General features: G+C 37.3%; 5 protein-coding genes across 5 annotated transcripts; 2 read left to right on the plus strand and 3 right to left on the minus strand. All coding sequences in view use genetic code 12, as the record gives it.

Annotated features, from left to right (window-relative positions):
• Positions 1-224: 224 nt before the first annotated feature.
• Positions 225-1,622, minus strand: J8A68_004533 (uncharacterized protein; the record flags this gene model as incomplete). Its single annotated transcript, XM_049408502.1, has 1 exon — positions 225-1,622. One exon carries the CDS (start codon positions 1,620-1,622, stop codon positions 225-227), a length of 1,398 nt encoding a protein of 465 aa, XP_049262163.1.
• A 2,033-nt stretch (positions 1,623-3,655) lies between these two features.
• On the minus strand, positions 3,656-5,221 carry J8A68_004534 (TNA1; the record flags this gene model as incomplete). Its single annotated transcript, XM_049408503.1, has 1 exon — positions 3,656-5,221. The coding sequence occupies one exon, from the start codon at positions 5,219-5,221 to the stop codon at positions 3,656-3,658; it is 1,566 nt and encodes a 521-aa protein (XP_049262164.1).
• A 3,243-nt stretch (positions 5,222-8,464) lies between these two features.
• Positions 8,465-10,033, minus strand: J8A68_004535 (uncharacterized protein; the record flags this gene model as incomplete). The annotated part of the gene is made up of 1 exon (XM_049408505.1): positions 8,465-10,033. One exon carries the CDS (start codon positions 10,031-10,033, stop codon positions 8,465-8,467), a length of 1,569 nt encoding a protein of 522 aa, XP_049262165.1.
• A 1,261-nt stretch (positions 10,034-11,294) lies between these two features.
• On the plus strand, positions 11,295-13,436 carry CSR1 (Csr1p; the record flags this gene model as incomplete). Its single annotated transcript, XM_049408506.1, has 1 exon — positions 11,295-13,436. One exon carries the CDS (start codon positions 11,295-11,297, stop codon positions 13,434-13,436), a length of 2,142 nt encoding a protein of 713 aa, XP_049262166.1.
• A 241-nt stretch (positions 13,437-13,677) lies between these two features.
• Positions 13,678-14,055, plus strand: IMG2 (mitochondrial 54S ribosomal protein mL49; the record flags this gene model as incomplete). Its single annotated transcript, XM_049408507.1, has 1 exon — positions 13,678-14,055. The coding sequence occupies one exon, from the start codon at positions 13,678-13,680 to the stop codon at positions 14,053-14,055; it is 378 nt and encodes a 125-aa protein (XP_049262167.1).
• Between the last annotated feature and the right edge of the window lie 97 nt (positions 14,056-14,152).

Genomic DNA, 14,152 nt, shown 5'->3' on the forward strand with positions numbered 1-14,152 from the left:
GGATTGTCTGCATATTTGTTTGTACTATAGTGTTTATATAAAGTGAAAATTAAAAAAAAAAGAGAAGGCGAAGAATAAAGGCATATGAAGATGATGAAGTCTTCGTTTAGTTTTGGGTGATTTGTGTGTTTGAAGAGATTCTTACAAAGTGTGTTTTCTTATAAATACGTTTTTAATATTAATACAATTGTCCTTTTTTTTTTGAGAGAGTAATACTTATCTAGCTAATATTTCTCCAACAATTCAGTGATAGCTATACTAGATGCATGAGACACTTCAGACGTTTTCCTCTTTTGACCAACTTGATGAGAATTGCTCATAATAGAAGAAACTTGTGAATCTTCCGATTGTCTTCTTCTAACAATACCAGTTATTTTATATGCATCTGCTCCATTTCCATCACACACACCGGTGGACGGAGAAATAAATGGAGGCATCAATCCGGCAGCCGATTGTACTGTCACTCGTTGCTCTTCTCCTTCTTCCCCTTCTTTCATATTGTCCTTCACGATATCAATCGGGATAAACCTAGACCTAACTTTATGTTTTGACGGAATTGGAGAATCGGGAGATAATTTCGTAGTCAATGCGCTATTCAATTGTTTTTGATCATTTAATAATCGCTTCAATTGATCGATCTCCAATTGTTGTTTCGAAACTATTGAGTTATATTTTTCAACCAATAGATTCATTTCTTGTCGATAAACTTGTTGATTTGCATTATACAAAATTTCATCCTCTGATTCAATATAAACCAGTCCTTGTGGTGTTTGAGGCAAGGGTCGTTGTTTTTGCTGTTGATGTTGTTCAAATGCACCTCCCGACGGGGAATTTGGACAACTTGCACTACTTCCATTTGAGTTTATTATGAATGGTGGTTGCAATTTACTGGCAGGTTCTGGTTTTTCTTCAACTAGTCGTAAATCGGATATATAAGGTCTAAATATTTGAATATTTGTATCGGTTATAGAAACTGAAGACTGGGTCCACTCAGCCGAGCCATACATATTACCACTTGGCTTTCCTTCTTCAAAAAATTTCTCTTCGTCATTGCTGGAAAACAGAAAGAACATATTATCGTCAAAAGAAATTGAATCACATAGTATTGAATCCTTCTTGTTGGATAATGGTGTGCTACAATCAAAACCCGATAGCTTCACATTTATAGGAGTCTTTGGCATTTTGGGAGTATTATCAGGTTTATAATTTCGAAGTGCTGATGGGGGGTGTGTACTTATCGTTGAGGACCGTTGTCGTGGTCGTGTCTTGCATTCCTCGGAAGAATCTGGCTGCAAATTGCATCCAATCGCTCTAAATGTATATGGCGATATTATCTTGGGGGTTAAATGTTGTAATTCACCAACTATTCGAATCTCGGGTCTTGGTTTATCTTTTGTTGATGATGATGGTTTTGATAGTTTTGAAAAGATACTTCGATTACTCTTTGATTTTGGCACCTTTGCGGTAGATGGATTTGTTGTGGGTTGTTGGATTGATGCATTAGGATCGTTTCTTGAACGTCGAAACAATTTCCGTTTGGATTTCTTTACTCTGGTAGGTTGGGGGTTCTTGGTTCGTTTCGTTAGGAACCGTATGTATGCTAATATGGAAAATGCCGACATGCTTATTAAAAAAAAGCGCGTCACGATGTTATTCAAAATCAAATATGCTAAAATTGGATCAATAGATTACTATTAGGTGGTGTTTCAGTAATTCAAATATTCATATAAAAGTACAGTATAGAATGGGTTAATTGGAAATAGATAAATAATTAGAAGTGAAAAAGTGATATTTATTTATTCAAAGATATTTCCTGGGGAGGGAACAGGAGGAGGATGATGCGACATGATTTAGTTAAAAAATAAAAATATCAAACATACCCAAAAAATCAAAGAAAGTGAAAGGAATAAACCGAAAGCCACACATACTACAGAGAAAGAGATAACAAAGGAAAAAATACCATGTTTTTGTTCGAGCGCTTTAATTAAATTTGTGGGTGCTTGAATAATATTCTTATTGTTCCCAATTTAGTGATCGAGATACCTGATTGAATCAAGTTTGTGCGATTTTCTAAAACAAGAAAGCATAAATTATACTATGACTTTTAAACACTTTAGCTTTAAAGTTTAGAGTATTTATAGACAGAGAAGATAACCTCATCATGCTTTAACACCCATAAGAAATTGATAATGCTCAAAACATCTTGGTAAGAAATTGAAAAGATGCCCTGGGAAAAGGAAAAAAGAGACAAAATTATTCATGGGAAAATATCGCCAAGGAATTGCAATTAATGAACAATGTTAATAATTGCATCACAATCGGTTCCAGAATGTACTGTATTAATCCCGCCCTCTAATATTCGTAATAATAATTACTCTTATTGTTTACTTATTTTAGTCCTATTATTGACACGTTCCAATCAGGTATGACTAAGCCTGCTAGTGGTGTCACAGTTTACACTTGCAGTTCCTTCTTGTCGTCGGCTTAAACTTTATAGAACCTTTCCCTCTACAATTGTCTCCGAAGGTTCAGGTTATCTTTTCTCATTCTATCCACGAAATCTTCTGAGAGCTTTTCTAGTGAAAGAATGAACTCGCCATTTATTTATTTTTTGGATGCGCTTTTTTTTCAATATTTACGTTTCTTCCCAATTGAGTAATATCTCGGTTTATTGAATCAAGAAAATTTCATTTTTCGAGTCAATTGAATTTAAGAATTTCTCATAAATTGGGGTTGGTTGGATGATGCATATCAAAATTCGCAAACCACTTTTGTGAAATATGCAAGCCGCGGTCAATTGAGTCATACTCAGGACCCTGTTTATAGTAGCCAATTTCTGTGAATGGAAAAATCATTCCTACGTGTCGCTTACCTAATTTCCAGTGGGTATTTACAGAGTGTATTTCTATTGCAACAAAGGATCGGTTGTAAGATCCTGTAAACGATCAAAGTTCTTTATTTTCTTTTCGTAAATACCAAATACACAAAATTGGAGAACAGTTGTTAAATAAGATTCCGTTACAGGAAATCACAAAATCAACACAATGAAATATTTCGAACTTCTTTGTAGTGCAATCTGTATGGAAATTAGTTTTCCTTCGGTGCTCCCAGACCCTGCCTGACACGCCTAAAAATTGCGCTATGTTAAGAGTTATGGAACCAAAGGCAACTATCGAAGTCAAAAAAAGAAAGAGCTTCGGGTTGTAAATAAATTGTGTCTTGTTGATTAGGTGTTAGTCACTACCCCTTCACTGTTAAAGATATGTTCATTTGGTAGTCATTAGATGACCAAGGAAAGCTGTGCGTATGTGGGATTTGGATTGTTAATTAAAACAATAGACAAGGCATAGTTTTTTGTACCACAAAAGCAGATTCATTTCAAGCAAGGTTGGATTTAGACGTTGAGAAAGGGTAAATTTACTATTCGTTGACTATTTTTAGGATTACTTTCATTAGTTGTATTGTCAGTTTCTCTTGACACTGTATTCTACATTGCAAGATGCTTGCAACTACCTAATAAATAATGTACATATATACAAGGTTGCAAACGCTAAAAAGCAACACTGAAAAACTATTGATATTCAAATATAATCATAGATAATAGGAAGAATATGAAATACAATATCAAATAGGAATAGGTGCATGTGGACCATTTCTAATATAAATATCTGAACTTAGGATTTCTATCACCCGCAATAATTTGTTCACGTTCAGACAAAGAATTAAATTTGTCTCTATAGGCTTCAGTTTTCTTAATCCTGTTCATCCTATAGCAAAGGAAGAAATACGCAATCGAGCAAATAATGGAAAACACAGTCCCACCAAGGGAAGCACCCAACCCTTTCTTATAGTAAGGGGCATCTGTGGCTAAGAAAATATAGGTTGCAATGATACCACCGATATTACCAAACCCAATTTGCCAAGCAGTACCAACTGATTTACGAATGTGTGAACCAAAATTGATTGCAGCCCAACATACAACTAGGGGCATGGAACTGAGCAAACCCATCGAGGCCAAGAAACACCCGGCATAACGGACTTGGGCGTTATCGGTAGCACCCAAAACCATACTAAGGCCAGCAGCAGCTATGACACAACATATAACAGCATATGGTAGTCTCTTCCCCGTACAATCTGACAAAAACGCTGAACCATTCATCAATCCAAAAGCACAAAGATATGGATATACCGAATGCTGCTGGGCACTGACAGCAGTATAACCCAATTCTCTAATGATGGCTGGTGAGAAATAAGCATATCCATAAGAAGGAATGATTAATCCAAAGTATGATAAAGCTGGTAACCAAATTAATGGATCTTTAAAGCAATTAACAACATCGGTGACTCGATTCTTAATTTCAAATGCAGAAGCAGTACCCGATAAAATTTCTAACTTCGTTTTGATAAACTTACGTTCTTCTTCATTCAAGAACCTTGCTTCTTCGGGGAAATCAGCAATCAGAAGGAATAAAATGAGAGCACATCCGCAAGTAACTGCACCTTCAATAATAAAGATCCATCTCCAACTTTCAATTCCGTGAACACCGTGCAAATCATTTATTCTATACGCAATTGCACCTGAAGCAGCTCCCGCTAAAGCGGTACAGGAGAAGAATGCAGAGAACCTCCTTTGTGCCTCTGCCTTGGAGTAATAGGTGGATAATAAATAAAATATTGATGGGAAGGTTGCAGCTTCAGTAACACCAATGAAGAATCGACAGGCAACTAATCCCCCAAAGTTCTTAACAAATCCAAGGACAATTGATAGCGCACCAAATGCAAAAACAACACAAGATAATAAAACGTGTGGAGTAATAATCTTCATTAAGTAATTAGCAACAACTTCAAAGAATATATATGGAACAAAAAATACAAGCAAAGCAATATTATATTGATCACCTTTCAAATTCAAATCATCTGACAATCCATAAAGGTTGGCATTTCCAATGTTAACTCGATCAAGAAATGAAAGGAAATATAATAGACAGAATGGAGGCACAACCCAAAGGTCAATCTTCCACATAAGCTTCCTATGATTTATATCACATTGTTGAGCCAATTCTTCTACTTGTGCTTGTAGTGATTCTTCTGATTGTGGACCATGCTCATCAGTCGAAGCATCAACTTTAAGGTGTTGAAAATTTTCTGGTTTCAGGGTATTGGATTCCTGGGACTCAGTATCTCCTTTTGTTGAAATGGTAGGTGGATCTCCCAATTTCATGATGCTTATAGCTGCTCGTGTTATTACAGAATGAAAATTTTACGAAATACATTAAAATACAGGATCCCCCTAGGGGCTTATGTAGTATTTATAGTGCTGAATCATCTGGGGCGGAAAAGTGAAAAATATACAAGGGGATAGGTTATGTGCCATTCTATTTTGGAAGTTCTGCAGAATTTTAAACTTTAAGATTTCACTGCTATATCTTACGATTGATGAACGCTTGTGAATTTCCTGATCTTTCATGGATTTGGGATGTAGGTTTGACGAGTTACTAAGATTTGATATGCGTCAAACTGATTGGTTCCCAGTGTTCAGCTACGGACAAAGTAACAAACCATCCCAATTCAACCCTTAAATTCTTGGCATTTTTCACTAATACAACACCTCCCGTCTTATAAATGTACTTGGCAAAAGGTTAAGTCTGTTGAACTATGCAAAACTATTCTTTTTTTGGCCGGTATAGGAGCACTTCTGCCGGTGCTGCACAATTACTTTCAATAGGTCTCGAGACCATAAAAATGGCTTGGTCAAACCCCGATTCTTCTGTATGAGACTTCCGCTAAGTGATTCCTCTTTGTCATCGAATACAGCAGGATAGCTTCACTGCAATTTAGCAACAAACCTTCCTGTAGTTCTCTTTCACCTATTGTTGATTCAAATATGTGTCAAAGGAGCACGGCGAGTATTAATTGAAACCATCGGAACAATTTATCTCTGGTTTGTGAACAGTAATACTGGTAAAACGTGCTGCCTTTCTCTATTTACTTGAATTCCTCGTTGCAGAGGTCTCTGTGTGCAGAATGAAGAAATGTAGTATCTCGTTCAACAAAATGAAGCGGAGCTACCAATTCTGAATCAATTTAACTAATGCTAATTATACCTTAGCTTGCAACTTCCTTTGCAGTTAAGCTTCGGATATCATGGGCCATCCTGATGATTCATTTGGAGAAACTCTTGCTGCAAATTGATGCGAAAAAAATCTTGACAATAATAATTAATATTTTTCAAAATAATTACTGTGAAGCTCATGCGTGTTTATTGCTCATTGAAAGGAGAAGTGTTACGGCCAAGTAGCTATGTCAAGATATAACTAGCTATTATATCTTGTTCTAGCTTCGTTGCCAGTAATGTTTCTTCTGGTTTTGTGTTATTTACTATTTATGTTTACCGTTTGTTTCCGTATTTCCGTATTGCCGTTAAATCCCTCAACGCCTCGATGGATTTCCCGAGAGTATAAATATGGTTAACTTTCCCACTTCTTTTTATATCACTTTCTTTTAGAATTAGGCATTTCTTTATCCTCATTTTAGACAAATGTCTCTATAGATTATATTACTTTAGTTTATCGCTACATAGGTGTGAAACCCCAAATATACACTAGCTGGTATCTAATAGCTCTTTATAATTTATACATGGAGCCCAATCACCGTGTACTCCCTTCCTTTTGCCAAGTTTTCCATTCCGGATAGTTATACCAACCCCAAGGTCATCGCAACTACAACACTTGTTCAATAGATCATTCCAGGTACATTTTTTTTTTTTTACATTCCTTCACAGGAACTGATGGTTATCGAGAGAAAAATTTTCATCCAAATAATAATTTTTTAGATCGGTTACATCGAACGTTTGTCAAGTTCAACCTCGCGGTATTAAACAACTTCGACCAAACACCATGCTGCTTACTATCAAATACGCTCACACCCCCTGATGCTATATTTTGGTTAGTTCTTGCTGTTACTTATTTTCCCGGTTGCTACTTTGTTGCTGCTTTCCACCCCAGGTTATAAACACCAGCTTCACAGTTCGTCTTCTAGTTCTGTTGCTCCCTTGCTACTACACGAATACTGCTTATGGTTGAATCGTTTTAACCGCTGATAAACTCCCAATATTTCAGCTTGGTTCCCTTATGTTGTTGCTTCTTCAGATGCAAACGCTGCGCCCCCCTATGCAGATATTTTCAACTTTACGATTATCATGACAGCTTCGTTGGTATCTTTGGTGTCACCGGTTCTATAGACACTCAACTTTAATTTTATCATTTTTTTATTTGACAAGACGCTGCTGCTATTTACGTCGCTATGTTGCTACTTCAGCTATCGCTTCCCGCATACTACTGAACGAGGATTACCACTACACCCCATCCTGTTGGTCGTTCTTGCCTTAGATTGTTGTTTTCGGTTTCTGAGAGCTGCATCCCCTGTTGATTTAGTCACTGCTGTCCCAATCACACTTTCGTGTCACGAGTATCTAACAACCCCATGTCCAGGTCTCAAGTGCACATCTGGTTACTTTCCATCCGATGAACTTATCCTTATCCTGCGATTCCCAACTGCTATTAAGATAGTTCAGGTCTCACTTCTTCAATTCGATGTGTTCCATTATCACTCCATTGCTGGTCACCATCATTGAAAGGGGGGCGGAACAGTATATCAGGCCCATTCAAGTCTTTCTTGACTGTACATACCCGATAACAGAAATTGTCAGCTGATGCTCCCCAGCTATGTTCCCCACGAATTTAAAAGCTTACTTTTCGTTGTTGCCTTACGGTTTTGTCGATTTTGGTTACGCTCCTCCATCGCTAATTATCATTATCGCATAGTCAGATTGCTTACCCTTTGTGATTATTGTCTACCCCACATTTTGTTGTCCTTCCAAGAGAGGCAGTGTTACGGCCAAGTAGCTATGTCAAGATATAACTAGCTATTATATCTTGTTCTAGCTTCGTTGCCAGTAATGTTTCTTCTGGTTTTGTGTTATTTACTATTTATGTTTACCGTTTGTTTCCGTATTTCCGTATTGCCGTTAAATCCCTCAACGCCTCGATGGATTTCCCGAGAGTATAAATATGGTTAACTTTCCCACTTCTTTTTATATCACTTTCTTTTAGAATTAGGCATTTCTTTATCCTCATTTTAGACAAATGTCTCTATAGATTATATTACTTTAGTTTATCGCTACATAGGTGTGAAACCCCAAATATACACTAGCTGGTATCTAATAGCTCTTTATAATTTATACAAGAAGAGAAATAACCATTCATATCTGTTAGCTATTTAAGTGGGCCAGTGGCGTCTTGTTACTGCGTTTCGATGATGCTACAGTGACCCATCAATGAAAAGACGAGTATTGATAGAAAAAGCTTAAGAAATAATAGCATACTTGTAATATTTAAAATATTGAAAATATAAAAATAACACGAAAATAAGTGGGAATATCAAACTGTACTACTTTCATAGGAATTTAATATAAATAAGTGAACTTCGGATTTCTGTCTCCAGCCATTATTTGGTCACGCTCGGATAAGGCAGCAAATTCTTGTTGATAGGTCTCTGTTTTCTTAATCTTGTTCATCCTATAGCAAAAGAAGAAATAGATATTCGTGCAAATAATGGAAAATACAACCCCACCAAGGGAAACACCCAACCCTTTCTTATAGTAAGGGGCATCTGTACCTAGGTAAATATATGTGGCGATAATACCACCAATATTACCAAACCCAATCTGCCATGCAGTGCCAACCGATTTACGAATGTGGGAACCAAAATTAATTGCAGCCCAGCATACAACCAATGGCATAGCACTAAATAAACCACTACATGCAAAGAAGCATCCTGTATAACGTACGCTAGGATTGTCTGTAGCTGCTAAAACCATAGAAAGACCTGCGATTGCCACTATGGAACAGAAGATGGCATATGGTAGTCTTTTTCCCATCCTATCAGACAAATAAGCTGAACCATTCATCAAGCCAAAAGCACAAAGGTAGGGGTAAACCGTATGCTGTTGGGCGCTGACAGCAGTATAACCCAATTCTCTAATGATTGCTGGTGAGAAATAAGCGTACCCATAGGAAGGAATGATTAATCCAAAGTATGATAAGGCTGGCAACCAGATTAGCAAGTCTTTGAAGCAAGTAACAACGTCGCTGACACGGTTCTTAATTTCAAAAGCAGAAGCGCTACCTGATAAAATTTCCAATTTGGTTTTGATAAAGATGCGTTCGTTTTCATTTAAGAATCTTGCTTGTTCAGGGAAATCAGCAATCAGAAAGAATAGAATGACAGCGCAACCGCAAGTAATTGCACCTTCGATAATAAAGATCCATCTCCAACTTTCAATTCCGTGAACACCATCCAAATCATCTATTCGATACGCAATTGCTCCTGAAGCAGCCCCGGCTAATACAGTGCATGAAAAGAAGGCGGAGAACCTTCTCTGCGCCTCTGATTTGGAGTAGTAGGTGGATAATAGATAAAAGATTGATGGGAAAGTTGCAGCTTCTGTGACACCGATAAAGAAACGACAAGCAATTAATCCGCCAAAGTTCTTAACAAATCCAATTCCGATTGATATAGCACCAAATGCTAAAACAACGCCAGATAATAATATGTGCGGAGTAATAATCTTCATTAAGTAGTTTGCAATGACTTCAAAGAATATGTATGGAACAAAAAATACAAGCAAAGCAATATTGTATTGATCACCTACCAAGTTCAAATCGTTGGACAAACCATAAAGGTTAGCGTTACCAATGTTAACACGGTCTAGAAATGAAAGGAAATACAAAAGACAGAAAGGAGGAACAACCCAAAAATCGATCTTCCACATGAGCTTCTTCTGGTTTATACCATACTCTTTGGCCAAAGCATCAACTCTGTATTGTAATGATGTTTCTGCTTCTGGGGAATACTCATCAGGCAAAGATTCAAGGTTTATAAGGTGTTGACTTTCTCGTTTCAGGGTTGAATCATGAGATTCCGAATCTACTTTGGCTGCGATAGGAAGCGGTTCTTCAGTTTTCGTATTCATCGAGGAGGCTTTGATTATTTGAGGATGAGATGTTTACATAACTCATTCCCAAGCCATGGGAAACCCCATGGGACCTTTGGGATATTTATAATCCTGAACCACTACTGGCGGGGAAGTGAAAAATACCACTGAAACTTGAACTTTAAAATCTACTTGCTATCTTCGGCGGCAAAACATATTTCAGCTTGTTCCTTTCGAGGTATTAGAAACTAGAATCGGAAGCAGCGTAAGTTACTTTCAGTAAGAACTCTGGTTACCACACACATGTAATCTAACAGTATGCATGTGTCTCATTACTCAGTCAAACAAGTGCTCCCTCACATCAAATAAGCTCAAGGTTCAACACGTTCGTAATAATGCTTCTCCTCATATAAAGTTCCAATAGCAGCTGGGCAGAAAGTTAAAGTAATTTGGGCAAGTTTTTTTTTTGAAAAATTATACTTTTTCTAGTCGGGGGTGCATTTCGGTTTGTATCACGATTGGAACACCCTGAATGGACATGATCAATTCGCAGACCTAATTGAAGATCTGATGGCAAATCGCTTATCAAAACTTGAAACTCATAACTGAATAGGTGATCTCTTAGTCATTGAGACATAAATGCTACCTTTTGTGGCAGTCTCGAAGTTGCCAACAAAAAGGTTAGATGGCTCAGCATTTAAGTTAACAGTCTCATGTGAAAATAATTCTTTTACATTTGGTTATTTTCAGGATATAATTTCGGTTTTGACAAAATCTAGACAACTCCAGTGAAGGTATCTCTTAATGTTGTGGCTTTCTCTCTCTATTTTATACTCCATGAAACGTGTGCGAAAGGGCTGTAGGTATACAGAAATTGTTCACAGTTGTAAAAGATTCCATTGTGCTTCTTCTTTCATACCAGCTTGGCTGTTCTTAAGTGGTCAAACAAATCTAAATATAGAAAAGAAGCTAGATACCCCCCTGGGAAAAGCAAAATGGTTTGCAGCTGCCATCACGTGATTGATTCTAATCTAATTTTTTTTTTGGATTGCGGTTCGAACAAACCAGAGATTCTATTTTTCTTGATTATAAATGGCATAACCACCAAGGTCATTTTGCAACCCATCATTGAAAAATAAATTTCATACACCTGTTTAAATTAACCCTGCGTTAACGGTAAAGTACAACCGAACTCATTTCTTTTTCAAGTTGAGTTGATTCTTTGATTTGATTGTAAATAACACACGAAAGTGTCCTTTTCATCCTTTGAGAACCACACAAAGGAACTTATCAATTCGAAATGCAACCTGTCAATAACTATTCTTTGTTCGCAGAGAACGGGTCGCCACGCCACACTGACATGAATGCAATGTCATCATCCACTGATAATAATAAGTCAGGTGGCAACGTGGATCAGCAGGTATTATTAACACATGGCTATGTTCATGGACACATACATAAACATAAAGACCACACACATATTCACGGTCATATTCACAACCACGATCACGATAAGATTCAACTACTACCACAGTTTACCACTACCACCGCCAACAATAATATTCCAGATTTGTCATGCTCACAGTTAGATTTATCATTCTGTGACGATGTCTTATGCGATGAGCTCGATGATTGCTTCTTTTTAAATTGTGATGGTAGTGAGAAGGGTGCTTCCGAATGCTGTGACCACGATGATTGTTGTATACAACAACATCCATCTCAACAAGAAGCTTCAACCTGTGACAAAGGAAGAATAGATGAGATTTGCTGCACCGATTTTCATTGTGACGCTGATGGTTACAAATCCGAGGAATGCTGTGATGATCCCAACTGTCCAGACTTCAATGAAATCAAGCATGACCACACGATAATTTGCAACGATCCTGAATGTTCAAGTTCGAAATGCTGCAACAAATCGACTGTACAGCAACATGAGAAGAATCACCTCTGTGAACTCCAACTATCAAAACAACCCATTTTTGAAGATTTGATAGGCAGTTTAACCCAACTTCAATCCCAGAATAACCCTCAAATGTCATCGCCACCATCAAAGAAGCAAAGGTTAGATACGAGTGGGTTTGAAATTCATTTCCCACATGAATGTCATCCTGAAGATAGTGCTGAATCTGTCAGCTCGCATCGTTTCCATCAATCATGTTTTCATACCACCATTCCTGGAAGTTCTACCCAGTCTGACGAAGAAAGAAGGATGTCCGATTTCGATTTTGTTATTCAATTTAACAATTTCAATCAGCTTTTGAGAGAGGGTGATGTCGGTAATTCCAACTCCATTGGAACCGGGCCCACTACTGATTCCTTTAATAATAATGTTCACACTCCTGCTGCCTCGGCTTCTTCTAATAACATGCTGTTAACCCCAACAGGTGATCATATCCACAATGATGAATTTTCATGCCAGTGGGAAAAGTGTTTCAAGAAAGTCAACGACGACACATTCCTCAATCATGTGCTTGGAGAACACGTTGTGCAAGATCAACTCGGTCTGACGCCGAGCAAGCCAGAATATCAGTGTGAGTGGAATGATTGTAATTTTATGGACACGGATTTCAAGGCCCTAGTTGACCATTTAAACTCTCATAAACAACAAGCAAGTAATTGTTCCCATTTGAACCACAATCACAACAATAATGGCATTCCTACATTGTGCAGCCAGCCGCAACAACAATTTGCGATCACTCCCGCTTCCACCGGATCTATCGAAACATCTCCTAACGATTTTTGTCAGCACAATCCCATGATAATGCAAGAATCAACATCATTATCTTCTCCCAATGTGAACATCACTTCCATTAAGATTATGCCCAAGAAACGTCCGTCTTCAAGATCAAGAAACATATCAGAATCCCCACCTGATCCAGAGTTTAAATGTATGTGGGAAATTGGAGTCTCTCCAGATGGGACCTATATTCCATGTGGCAAGACCCACCAATCCGCAGGGGAACTACAAGAACACCTTATCCAAGACCATATTGGATCCGGAAAATCGATATATAACTGTAGTTGGATAGGTTGTGATCGACACCACGGGAAATTATTCAATCAGAGACAGAAGTTATTACGCCATATTCATATACATACCCGTTACAAACCTTTCAAGTGTCTGATTTGTGAGTCTTGCTTTGCGGTAGAAGGAATGTTGGAACAACATTTACGTATTCATTCTGGTGAGAAGCCGTTCAAATGTTCGATATGTGGGAAGCAATTCGCTACTAGTTCTTCTTTGTCGATTCATAATCGTGTACATACTGGTGAAAAACCATTAGTGTGTAAATGGCCTGGCTGTGGGAAGAGGTTTAGTGAGAGTTCGAATTTGACTAAGCATATGAAGATCCACACGAAGTGCTTTGTGTGTGAGGTATGTGGGAAGGAATTTGATAAAAAGACGTCATATAATCGTCATATTAAGTCACATAGTACCTAGTATTAATTTCTCTATTTATAAGTTTGTTTTTGGGATAAATCGGTTTTAGTGATAAAGCTTTTAAATGTAAATAAGTTCTTCGACTTTATGAATTTTGCAACTATACGACATTTACACAATGTCGTCTTTTTGTTAGTGCGACATAATTTTCTATAAAAAAATTTTCGTTTTCCTTAAAATCAACTTTCACTACAAAGCTATACTCTCATCCAATCACAATACCCATAGCCAGTATAATAATATGAGAGTCTCCCAAAGATTGCTTATAACAGTCAAGCGTGCCGACGTTAGAATTATTCCAAAGCAACCAATCTATGAAATCCCATCATTGTCATCCATCACATATAAGGATTTACCAGATCCAAAATTTGGGAACAAGACCTATCATGTTCCTATGACTAAATTCAAGCACTGGCCAGTATATCCAAAGATCCAAGGTTCAAGGAGACAAACCGAGATCAAGAGAGTGCAGGGAGATGTCGTACAACTCAGTAAAGATTTATTGAAATTAAATCCAAATTTGATTATTGCTAAAGTGAACACAACAGCTGGATATATAAACATTAAGGGGGATGTTACTGAAGAAATAAAACAATACTTTAATAGAGAATTAAAGTAGACAGTTGAGTCTATTTTATATTGTACATAAAGAAAATATACGCCGTTTTGTAAATAATACAAGAATGAAAGTTCAAAAATCCATAATATTAGAAATA

This window comes from Hemisphaericaspora subhashii, assembly GCF_019202705.1.
Source record: "Hemisphaericaspora subhashii strain CBS 10753 chromosome Unknown scaffold29, whole genome shotgun sequence".
Taxonomy (NCBI): domain Eukaryota; kingdom Fungi; phylum Ascomycota; class Pichiomycetes; order Serinales; family Debaryomycetaceae; genus Hemisphaericaspora; species Hemisphaericaspora subhashii.